At 44.7% G+C, this 12,216-nt stretch overlaps 1 protein-coding gene across 2 annotated transcripts in view; it reads left to right on the top strand.

The window, feature by feature from the left end:
- The window catches only part of LOC143793030 (EF-hand calcium-binding domain-containing protein 6-like), a 256,139-nt gene that overhangs the window by 78,894 nt on the left and 165,029 nt on the right, over positions 1 to 12,216 (top strand). For both annotated transcript variants that reach the window (XM_077279600.1, XM_077279601.1), the window contains 2 exons: positions 815 to 952; positions 2,369 to 2,469. In XM_077279600.1, coding sequence (XP_077135715.1) covers positions 815 to 952; positions 2,369 to 2,469 — 239 coding nt within the window. The remainder of the gene's footprint in view (positions 1 to 814; positions 953 to 2,368; positions 2,470 to 12,216) is intronic.

Genomic DNA, 12,216 nt, shown 5'->3' with positions numbered 1-12,216 from the left:
CGTCTTTATAGGGAAATTAAGTATTGCATTTTGTTTATGGAAATCAATAAGCTTTCCAGAGTTACAGCGAGTTGCATCATTCCACCCAGCAGCTCAATCTGCAGACATGAAAAGCTCCGCTTAGTTAGAAAAAACAAAATTGGTGGAGGATAGGAGTAGTAGTCTGCGCTGCTGTGCTAGATTGAAGAAATCCAGTGGACGTAATGAGTGATTAGATCATGCGGCTTCTTCTCAATGCATTTCAAAGTTGAACCAACTTCTTCATAAGGAGAGCTACAATGTTGATTCAACTTCGAAACGCGTTAAGATGAAACCGCATGCTCTAATCCCTCATCACGTCCTGCAGATTTCTTAAATCTAGCACAGCAGCGCAGACTACTACTCCTATTCTCCATGGGGGGATTTCCCGACCTGAGGGTACTGCAGCAGCTGTCACACCTTGATTCTTCAGATGTGGGTTAAACATCGCCAAAAAGTGAGCAATTCCTATACCTCTCACCTAGACCAATTTCTCCACCAGATAAGACCCTATTGCACTTGGCGTCTCCCCCTCTTTCTAGTTAAAAAAATTATCATTTTTAACAAACTGAAAACGTTTAAATGCCTTTATTATACTCTCAAAGGTACAGGCATATAAACTACATAGAGTGAATAAAACAATCACGTAGTGCACAGGATAACCAATTGGCAGCATTGTCAAAATGTGACTGATATTTATATTTATATAAACCATTTTCCAAGTTAAATGTAAAATTGTTTGTATTAGAATTAACATTCTACATCCAACTTACAATTGATTGCTTTCTATAACTAGGTTTGCAGAACTTACTGAAGTAATATTAGAGAAGAAGCCGGATGGTTCTACAAGGATCTTACCCTTGGAGTTCAGAGATATTCTCGGACAACTTGGATTCTGTCTGGAAGATGATGAATTTAATAAACTTTGTAAAAGGTTGTACTTCTGTCTATGATAAAAAATAGGGATTTTTTGTATGTCTTTAAATGGAATCTATCACCATATTTTGCTACCTCCTCTGAGAGCAGCATTAAGTAGAGTGAGAAACCCTTATTTAAGTTAAGTATCACTATTGGAATTCTTGTCTTAAAGGGGATTGTTACCATGACCATGCTGTCCAATCTGCAGGCACCATGTTATAGAGTAGGAGGAGCTTGCCAGATTTCTATATATAGTTTTTTGATAAAAGATCCAGTATATCCTGTGTTTTGACCATTTAAACCTCTGCTCTTTCTGGAACTTTCAGTCCAGTGGGCCGTCCTATCAGCAACTGACAGCTATATCTGCATGCACACTTGTACAAAGAAAGCTGTCAGTCATTGATAGGACCACCCACTGGACTGAAAATCCCACAAAGGTCAGAGGTTTAAATGACCACCAAGATATGGATGCGACGCTGGATTCCCAGAAGGTTATAAGTATTATAGTTGCTGCAACTCTGTAGGAGATGATGTGTTCCAGCCTGGCCAGTCTTTGCTTAGACCCTCAGGTCAGGCTACACTTGCACCTTCTTATCCAGTATGGATAATGCTTGTTGTGGGTCACCATTTGCCTGCTATGAAGGATTACTTCTGCCACTTGATACTTGCTTACTTCAGAACCTGCGACCCCTATGGTCCTCTCCTCTCCACACACACAATACCCTTAATTAATGCTGGTCTGCAAAAACACTCCATCTCATTTCAACTAATCCAAACAGGAACTGATCTCCTATACCTAAAATGGGCCAACCTAACAATTAACCCCATTTGCAGGCTAAGGCTACTTTCACACATCAGGTTTTTTGTTTCAGGCACAATCTGGCAAGTTTTGAAAAAAGCGGATCCGTTTTTTTTTTTACGCCGGATCCATTTTTTTTCTCATAGAGTTGTATTATCTGTTTTTTTCCAGATCTGTCCAAATAGTCGTTTCCGGGGGAAGGAGAAAACGTCCAGAGGAACGTTTTTTCGTCTGGCGCCATCGGCACAAAGTAACAAAGTGCCGCACTAATACCTTCTGGCAGTGCCAAACTCTCTCTCTCTCCTCTTTTTTCCAGGAAGTCATTGTAAATCCATATTAAAAATAGAAAACTGGATCCGGCAGAAAAACGGATCTGTTGCATCAGTTTTTTCACTATTTGCAACGGATCCGTTTTTTGGAACATTAGCCGGATTCTGCTTGAAACAAAATACCTGATGTGTGAAAGTAGTCTTACCAAATGCTGCAGGCCATATAACAGATAAAACACACTGGTCAATGCATTATATTAGAATACGATCTTCATATTTATTTTGTTGTTTTGCTTGAGTTTTTGTGTTATGTGTTAAAATATATTTGGATTGCAATTTTGTTTTGTCAAATTGGTTATATTAGATACGATGTGGATGGAACGAATGTCATTAAGTCAGATTATCTGCTGAAAAGACTTGGACATGAAATACAGAACCAGACATCAAGCAAAATAAAAACTATAGGTAGGATATCAGAAAGTTAATAAACTATTTTTTCTGCAGCCTTTCACACATGTTTATTAAAGAAAACTGGTACTTGGGAAAAAAATTTAGTTCAATACCTTGTAAAAATCCTTGAGCTGCCCTGATTCTGCCGTTCTTGTCCGCTTTGAGCTGCGCCATTCCATTGTAGAGATATTCACATTTGTTGCTTTTTTTGGAGCAGAGTATGTGAAATCTTTGCTTGTAGAGCAACTAGGCATTTCTTCAGAGACTTCTTGGGGGTGTGCACAATCACCTCTCCATTCCAGACACTGCCAATCACAACTCAGCAGCTGATCTAACAGTCTCAAACACTGCTGAGCTGTGATTGGCAGTGTCTGAGAGAGTGGGATGAAAGCACAAGCCCCCAGAGAAGACTCTGCAGAAACACCCATTTGGACTGTAAGCACAAATTTCACATAGTAAGCTCCGAAATCAGCAAGTGTAAATATCTCTGCAATGGAATGGAACAGAGCGACACAATCAGTGGAGCTCAGGGATTTTTTACAAGTTATTTAACTCAATTTTTTTAGTAAGGTACAAGCCTTTTTAAGTACATGTATCATGTTATAGGATTTCCTTATATTTCAATGGCTCTTTGGAAAATGTATTGGGCATGGAGGTAGAATCTCTGTCCTCACTTCTCTCACCTGTGAATTAGATAAAACTGTACTCTACTGAACATATAATTGTTAAAAATAAATTAACAGGTGGTTCATTAAGTTGTTATTATTAGCAAATGTAACGGCTGTGACTGTCTTGACCGGCCTTGTGACTTAGCACACAGTTCCTATGGGGTTCATCGTCGGACCAGTAACCAACTCCAGGGCCCAACGTTTCAGCTACATGCATATGTAACATTATCCTCATTCACAAATTTATATAACAATGGATTGGCTAGATTGTTAAATGAATAAGATGCTGCCTTCATCTTTACATAGTGATATTATATATAATATACTTATATTGTGCCAAATGCTGCTTATATAGGAGGGTGGTGGCCCACTCTTGCACAGTGGCCCACCGGTGGATCATCCTGTTCTCCTGTGGGCCAGTCCAAGCCAGAGTCCATCTTACAAAACTGTAGGTGCTCTGTGTTACTATATGATGCGAAGCACCTTATTTTCTCTTAGTAGCATTATGGCTCTGCAATGTGAAATGCGTTGGGAATATGACATTTATTCTTCTCATGGATTCCATACAAATCATTGAAAAGCCTTTTTATAACTGTAACTATGTAGAGACAACTAAAAGTTCAGTATTCAGGATTCTGACACTGTCTTTCCTGCTGCCATTTCCGATGGTGGCCTACAATTCTCCCATTCCCCGAGACCCACAAACAGACTTGGTGGTGGAGTCGGCATTGTCATGATCTCAATGGCAAGAGAACATAGCATAAGCATATATAGGAACTAGCTCTTGGAAGATGGGAACTAAGCTGACCATGAACTAAACCTAACGCACAACTAGCAGTGGCCGAGTAGCATGCCTACGTTGATTCTAGATGCCCAGCCCAGCCGGAGGACTAAATAAAGCTAGCAGAGGAAAATATTAGTCCTAGCTCACCTCTAGAGAAATACCCCGAAAGGAGACAGAGGCCCCCCACATGTATTGGCGGTGAGTTGAGATGAAATAACAAACGTAGTATGAAAATAGGTTTAGCAAATTTGAGGTCCACTTACTACATAGCAGAAGACAGAAAGGACACTTTCATGGTCAGCTGAAAACCCTATCAAAAACACCATCCAGAAATTACTTTAAAACTCTGGCATTAACTCATAACACCAGAGTGGCAATTCCCGTTCACAAGAGCTTTCCAGACACAGTAACGAAACTACAGCTGTGAACTGGAACAAAATGCAAAAACAAACATGGACAAGAGTCCAACTTATCTAGTAGTTGTCTAGGAGCAGGAACAAGCACAGAGAGGCTTCTGATAACATTGTTGACCGGCAAGCAACTAACAGAGCAGCAAGGTTATATAGCGACTCCCACATCTTGATGGGAACAGGTGAACAGAGAAGATGAAGACACCAGTTCAATTCCACCAGTAGCCACCGGGGGAGCCCAGAATCCAAATTCACAACAGTACCCCCCCCTCAAGGAGGGGGCACCGAACCCTCACCAGAACCACCAGGGCGATCAGGATGGGCCCTATAAAAGGCACGAACCAGATCGGAGGCATGAACATCAGATGCATTCACCCAAGAATTATCCTCCTGGCCGTATCCCTTCCACTTGACCAGATACTGGAGTCTCCGTCTGGAAACACGAGAGTCCAAGATTTTCTCCACAACGTACTCCAACTCACCCTCAACCAACACCGGAGCAGGAGGCTCAACGGAAGGCACAACCGGTACCTCATACCTGCGCAATAATGACCGATGAAAAACGTTATGAATAGAAAAGGATGCAGGGAGGTCCAAACGGAAGGAAACAGGGTTAAGAATCTCCAATATCTTATACGGGCCGATAAACCGAGGCTTAAACTTAGGAGAAGAGACCCTCATAGGGACAAAACGAGAAGACAACCACACCAAATCCCCAACAGAAAGCCGAGGACCAACACGACGGTGGCGGTTGGCAAAAAGCTGAGTCTTCTCCTGGGACAACCTCAAATTGTCCACCACCTGCCCCCAGATCTGATGCAATCTCTCCACCACAGCATCCACTCCAGGACAATCCGAAGATTCCACCTGACCAGAGGAAAATCGAGGATGAAACCCCGAATTACAGAAAAACGGGGACACCAAAGTGGCAGAGCTGGCCCGATTATTGAGAGCGAACTCCGCCAATGGCAAAAAAGCAACCCAATCATCCTGGTCAGCAGACACAAAACACCTCAGATATGTCTCCAGGGTCTGATTAATCCGCTCGGTCTGGCCATTCGTCTGAGGATGGAAAGCGGACGAAAAAGATAAATCTATGCCCATCCTAGCACAGAATGCCCGCCAAAATCTAGAGACGAATTGGGTCCCTCTGTCAGAAACGATATTCTCAGGAATACCATGCAAACGAACAACATTTTGAAAAAACAGAGGAACCAACTCGGAAGAAGAAGGTAACTTGGGCAGAGGAACCAAATGGACCATCTTAGAAAAACGGTCACACACCACCCAGATGACAGACATCTTCTGAGAAACAGGCAGATCTGAAATAAAATCCATCGAGATGTGCGTCCAAGGCCTCTTAGGAATAGGCAAGGGCAACAATAATCCACTAGCCCGAGAACAACAAGGCTTGGCCCGAGCACAAACGTCACAAGACTGCACAAAGCCTCGCACATCTCGTGACAGGGAAGGCCACCAGAAGGACCTTGCCACCAAATCCCTGGTACCAAAAATGCCAGGATGACCTGCCAACGCAGAAGAATGAACCTCAGAGATGACTCTACTGGTCCAATCATCAGGAACAAACAGTTTATCAGGTGGGCAACGATCAGGTCTCTCCGCCTGAAACTCCTGCAAGGCCCGCCGCAGGTCTGGAGAAACGGCTGACAATACCACTCCATCCTTAAGGATACCTGTGGGCTCAGAGTTACCAGGCGAGTCAGGCTCAAAACTCCTAGAAAGGGCATCCGCCTTAACATTCTTAGAACCCGGTAGGTATGACACCACAAAATTAAACCGAGAGAAAAATAATGACCAGCGCGCCTGTCTAGGATTCAGGCGCCTGGCGGTCTCAAGATAAATCAAATTTTTGTGGTCAGTCAATACCACCACCTGATGTCTGGCCCCCTCAAGCCAATGGCGCCACTCCTCAAAAGCCCACTTCATGGCCAAAAGCTCCCGATTCCCAACATCATAATTCCGCTCAGCGGGCGAAAATTTACGGGAAAAGAAGGCACAAGGCCTCATCACGGAGCAGTCAGAACTTTTCTGCGACAACACTGCCCCAGCTCCGATCTCAGAAGCGTCGACCTCAACCTGAAAAGGTAGAGCAACATCAGGCTGACGCAACACAGGGGCAGAGGAAAAACGGCGCTTAAGCTCCCGAAAGGCCTCCACAGCATCAGGGGACCAATCAGCAACATCAGCACCCTTCTTAGTCAAATCGGTCAATGGCTTAGCAATATCCGAAAAACCAGCAATAAATCGACGATAAAAGTTAGCAAAGCCCAAAAATTTCTGAAGACTCTTAAGAGAAGAGGGCTGCGTCCAATCACAAATAGCTTGAACCTTGACAGGATCCATTTCAATGGAAGAGGGGGAAAAAATATATCCCAAAAAGGAAATCCTCTGTACCCCAAAAACACACTTAGAACCCTTCACACACAAAGAATTAGACCGCAAAACCTGAAAAACCCTCCTGACTTGCTGGACATGAGAGTCCCAGTCATCCGAAAAAATCAGAATATCATCCAGATACACAATCATAAATTTATCCAAATAATCGCGAAAAATATCATGCATAAAGGACTGGAAAACTGACGGAGCATTAGAAAGACCAAAAGGCATCACTAAATACTCAAAGTGGCCCTCGGGCGTATTAAATGCGGTTTTCCACTCATCCCCCTGCCTGATTCGCACCAAATTATATGCCCCACGAAGGTCAATCTTAGAGAACCACTTGGCCCCCTTTATGCGAGCAAACAAATCAGTCAGCAACGGCAATGGGTATTGATATTTAACAGTGATTTTATTCAAAAGCCGATAATCAATACATGGTCTCAAAGAGCCGTCTTTTTTTGACACAAAGAAAAAACCGGCTCCTAAGGGAGATGACGATGGACGAATATGTCCCTTTTCCAAGGACTCCTTTATATATTCTCGCATAGCAGCATGTTCAGGCACAGACAGATTAAATAAACGACCCTTTGGGTATTTACTACCCGGAATTAAATCTATGGCACAATCGCACTCTCGGTGCGGAGGTAACGAACCAAGCTTGGATTCTTCAAAGACGTCACGATAGTCAGACAGGAACTCAGGAATTTCAGAGGGAATGGATGATGAAATGGAAACCACAGGTACATCCCCATGAGCCCCCTTACATCCCCAGCTCAACACAGACATAGCTCTCCAGTCGAGGACTGGGTTGTGAGATTGCAGCCAAGGCAATCCTAGCACCAAATCATCATGTAGATTATACAGCACCAGAAAGCGAATAATCTCCTGGTGATCCGGATTAATACGCATAGTTACTTGTGTCCAGTATTGTGGTTTATTATTAGCCAATGGGGTGGAGTCAATCCCCTTCAGAGGAATAGAAGTCTCCAAAGGCTCTAAATCATACCCACAGCGTTTGGCAAAGGACCAATCCATAAGACTCAAAGCGGCGCCAGAGTCGACATAGGCGTCCGTGGTAATAGATGACAAAGAGCAAATCAGGGTCACAGATAGAATAAATTTAGACGGTAAGGTGCAAATGGAAACAGATTTACCAAGCTTTTTTGTGCGCTTAGAGCATGCTGATATAACATGAGTAGAATCACCACAATAGAAACACAACCCATTTTTCCGTCTAAAATTCTGCCGCTCGCTTCGGGACAGAATTCTATCACACTGCATACTCTCTGGCGACTTCTCAGTGGACACCGCCAGATGGTGCACTGGTTTGCGCTCCCGCAAACGCCTATCGATCTGAATAGCCATTGTCATGGACTCATTCAGACCCGCAGGCACAGGGAACCCCACCATAACATCCTTAATGGCATCAGAGAGACCCTCTCTGAAAGTCGCCGCCAGGGCGCACTCATTCCACTGAGTAAGCACAGACCATTTACGGAATCTTTGGCAGTAAATTTCCGCTTCATCTTGCCCCTGAGATAGGGACATCAAAGTTTTTTCTGCCTGAAGCTCCAAATGAGGTTCGTCATAAAGCAACCCCAAGGCCAGAAAAAACGCATCCACATTGAGCAACGCAGGATCCCCTGGTGTCAATGAAAAAGCCCAGTCTTGAGGGTCGCCCCGGAGCAAGGAAATCACAATCCTGACCTGCTGTGCAGGGTCTCCGGCAGAGCGAAATTTCAGAGACAAAAATAATTTGCAATTATTTCGAAAATTCTGAAACCCGGATCTATTCCCCGAGAAAAATTCCGGCAAAGGAATTCTCGGCTCAGATACAGGTGCATGACAAACAAAATCTTGCAAATTTTGTACCTTCGTGGCGAGATTATTCAAACCTGCAGCTACACTCTGAAGATCCATTACAAACAGGTGGACACAGAGCCATTCAAGGGTTAAGAGGAGGTAAGAAGCAGCTAGACAGCAATTAAGGGCTAGGCAGCAAAACTCTGAGGGGAAAAAAAAAAAAAAAAAAAAAAAAAAATTTCCCTTCAACACTTCTTTTTCTCCTGCTTCAGCCCAAACAATTAACACTTTGCGGGCCGGTCAAACTGTCATGATCTCAATGGCAAGAGAACATAGCATAAGCATATATAGGAACTAGCTCTTGGAAGATGGGAACTAAGCTGACCATGAACTAAACCTAACGCACAACTAGCAGTGGCCGAGTAGCATGCCTACGTTGATTCTAGATGCCCAGCCCAGCCGGAGGACTAAATAAAGCTAGCAGAGGAAAATATTAGTCCTAGCTCACCTCTAGAGAAATACCCCGAAAGGAGACAGAGGCCCCCCACATGTATTGGCGGTGAGTTGAGATGAAATAACAAACGTAGTATGAAAATAGGTTTAGCAAATTTGAGGTCCACTTACTACATAGCAGAAGACAGAAAGGACACTTTCATGGTCAGCTGAAAACCCTATCAAAAACACCATCCAGAAATTACTTTAAAACTCTGGCATTAACTCATAACACCAGAGTGGCAATTCCCGTTCACAAGAGCTTTCCAGACACAGTAACGAAACTACAGCTGTGAACTGGAACAAAATGCAAAAACAAACATGGACAAGAGTCCAACTTATCTAGTAGTTGTCTAGGAGCAGGAACAAGCACAGAGAGGCTTCTGATAACATTGTTGACCGGCAAGCAACTAACAGAGCAGCAAGGTTATATAGCGACTCCCACATCTTGATGGGAACAGGTGAACAGAGAAGATGAAGACACCAGTTCAATTCCACCAGTAGCCACCGGGGGAGCCCAGAATCCAAATTCACAACACGGCATACTCCTGTCTCCACAATGCACTTTCGAGGTCATCCCCCCAGTTCCATCACTCTCATTCCCTTCTTTTGAGGTCCACACCGTCAGACTCTTTTGTCCCCTTTCCCTAAGAATAGCGGTCATATACCGGCCTCCAGGCTCAGCCACCAACTTCCTTGATCACTTCTCAGCCTGGCTGCCGCACTTCATGTCCTCAGAACTCCCAACCCTTATCCTGGGAGACTTCAACATCCCCATTACCAACCCCACATCCACATCTGCAACCCAGCTTCTATCACTAACCACTTCTCTCGGCCTATCACAGCTCTCAACCTCTGAGACACACAAAGACGGTAACACTCTTTGCCTGATTTTTTTCTGGCTCTGTTCAATCTCCTACCTAAATAACTCACTGCTTCCCCTCTCTGACCACAACATTCTCTCCTTCATGCTCAGAAATCCTCACCCATCCCAGCACACTCCTACCTATCACACATTCAGAATTCTACAAGCCATTAACCCTCATACACTTTCAGACTCCCTACACTCATCTCTGTCCCCAATCTCCTCTTTTTTCTGTCCTGATCAGGCTTTACATCACTACAATGACACTCTCAGAAGCACTATTGACCAAGTAGCGCCCCTCATCCTCAGAACCTCCAAACACAGAGCAAAACATCCCTGGCTCACATCGCAAACTCGACTTCTCCAGCGATGCTCTAGGAGTGCTGAACGCTTATGGAGGAAAACCAGCACACCAGAAGACTCCATACACTTCAAATTTATGTTAAGAACCTATAACTCTGCCCTTCACCTCGCCAAAGAGACCTACTTCACCACCCTGATCTCCTCACTATCCAACAACCCCAAGAAACATTTTGACACCTTTCACTTCCTCCTCAGGCCAAAAGCACAAGCCCCTATCACAGACATTTGTGCTGATGACCTGGCCTCCCACTTTATAGAGAAAATAGATAACATCCGTCAAGAAATCCACTCCCAACCACTAAGTGCTGTGACTCCCATCCCTCCCTGCATTTCCCCTGGCTCACGCTCCACATTTGATCCCATCACAGAAGAAGAAGTCTCCAGACTCCTCTCTTCTTCTCCTCTGACTGCATGCACTACCAACTCCATTCCCTCACATCTCCTCCAGTCTCTCTCTCCAGTCGTCACAACTCACCTAACTACAGTATTTAATCTCTCCCTCTCCTCGGGCTTTTTTTCCATCCTCCTTCAAATACTCTATCGTCACTCCATTATTAAAGAAACCCGCTCTCGACCCATCCTGCACAAACAACTACAGACCAGTCTCCAACCTCCCCTTCATCTCTAAACTCTTGGAGCGCCTAGTCTACTCCCGCCTTTCCCGCTACCTCTCCACTCACTCCCTCCTAGACCCTTCACAGTCTCGCTTCTGCCCCCTATATTCAACTGAAACTGCACTCATCAAAGTTACCAATGACCTTCTGACAGCAAAATGTAATGTGACCACTCTCTGCTCATTCTTCTCGACCTTTCTGCAGCTTTCGACACTGTTGACCACCGTCTCCTACTCTCTAGGCTCCAGTCACTAGGCATTAAGGACACTGCTCTCTCCTGGTTCTCTTCCTATCTTTCTGATAGCTCCTTCAGTGTTTTGTTTGCTGGCTCCACTTCATCTCCTCTTCCTCTCGCTGTCGGGGTACCTCAGGGCTCAGTCCTTTGCCCCCTTCTCTTCTTTCTCTACACGGTCCCAATTGGACAGACCATCAGCAGATTTGGCTTTCAGTACCATCTTTATGCTGATGACACACAACTATACATATCATCCTCTGACCTTACCCCCTCTGTACTATAGAATGCCACTGACTGTCTGTCTGCAGTCTCCAACATCATGTCCGCCCTCTATTTGAAACTCAACCTTTCCAAAACTGAACTCCTTCTGCTCCTGCCATCTACTAACCTCCCTAAATCTGACATTTCCCTCTCCGTGGGTGGCACGATAATAACACCCCGGCAGCAGGTGCGCTGTCTGGGTGTTATGTTTGACACCAATCTCTCCTTCACATCCCATATACAATCTCTTGCCCGCTCGTGCCGCTTACACCTAAAGAACATCTCTAGAATCCGCCCATTTCTCACCATGGAAACAACAAAAACCCTCACTGTCGCCTTGATCCACTCCCGCCTGGACTACTGCAATGCTCTATTAACTGGCCTCCCCATTACTCGACCTTCCCCTCTCCAGTCCATACTGAATGCATCAGCCAGGGTCATCTATCTGGCTAATCAGTACTCGGACGTGTCCGCTCTTCTCCAATCGTTACGTTGGCTGCCCATTCATTATAGAATCCAATTCAAAGTACTTGTTCTCACCCACAAAGCTCTCCACAGTGCGGCACCCCCATACATCTCCTCCCTCATTTCTGTCTATCGGCCTAACCGACCGCTGTGCCCTGTAAATGACTTTTGACTAACATCTGCACTAATCCGTACCTCCCACTCCCAACTCCAAGACTTCTCCCGCGCTGCACCAATCCTCTGGAATGCTCTACCCCAATAAATTAGGACCATCCACAATTTGCATAGTTTTAGGCGCTCCCTCAAAACACATTTGTTCAGAGGGGCCTCCCACGTTCACTAATCAAAGTCATATTATGTGGAAGTGTGCATGTGTAGCCCATTCACTATCCTCATCTATCC

The sequence above is a fragment of the Ranitomeya variabilis genome, chromosome 1, assembly GCF_051348905.1.
Source record: "Ranitomeya variabilis isolate aRanVar5 chromosome 1, aRanVar5.hap1, whole genome shotgun sequence".
NCBI lineage: Eukaryota > Metazoa > Chordata > Amphibia > Anura > Dendrobatidae > Ranitomeya > Ranitomeya variabilis.
The sequence above is the reverse complement of the archived record's forward strand: the minus strand, read 5'-3'. Positions and strand labels throughout refer to the sequence as shown.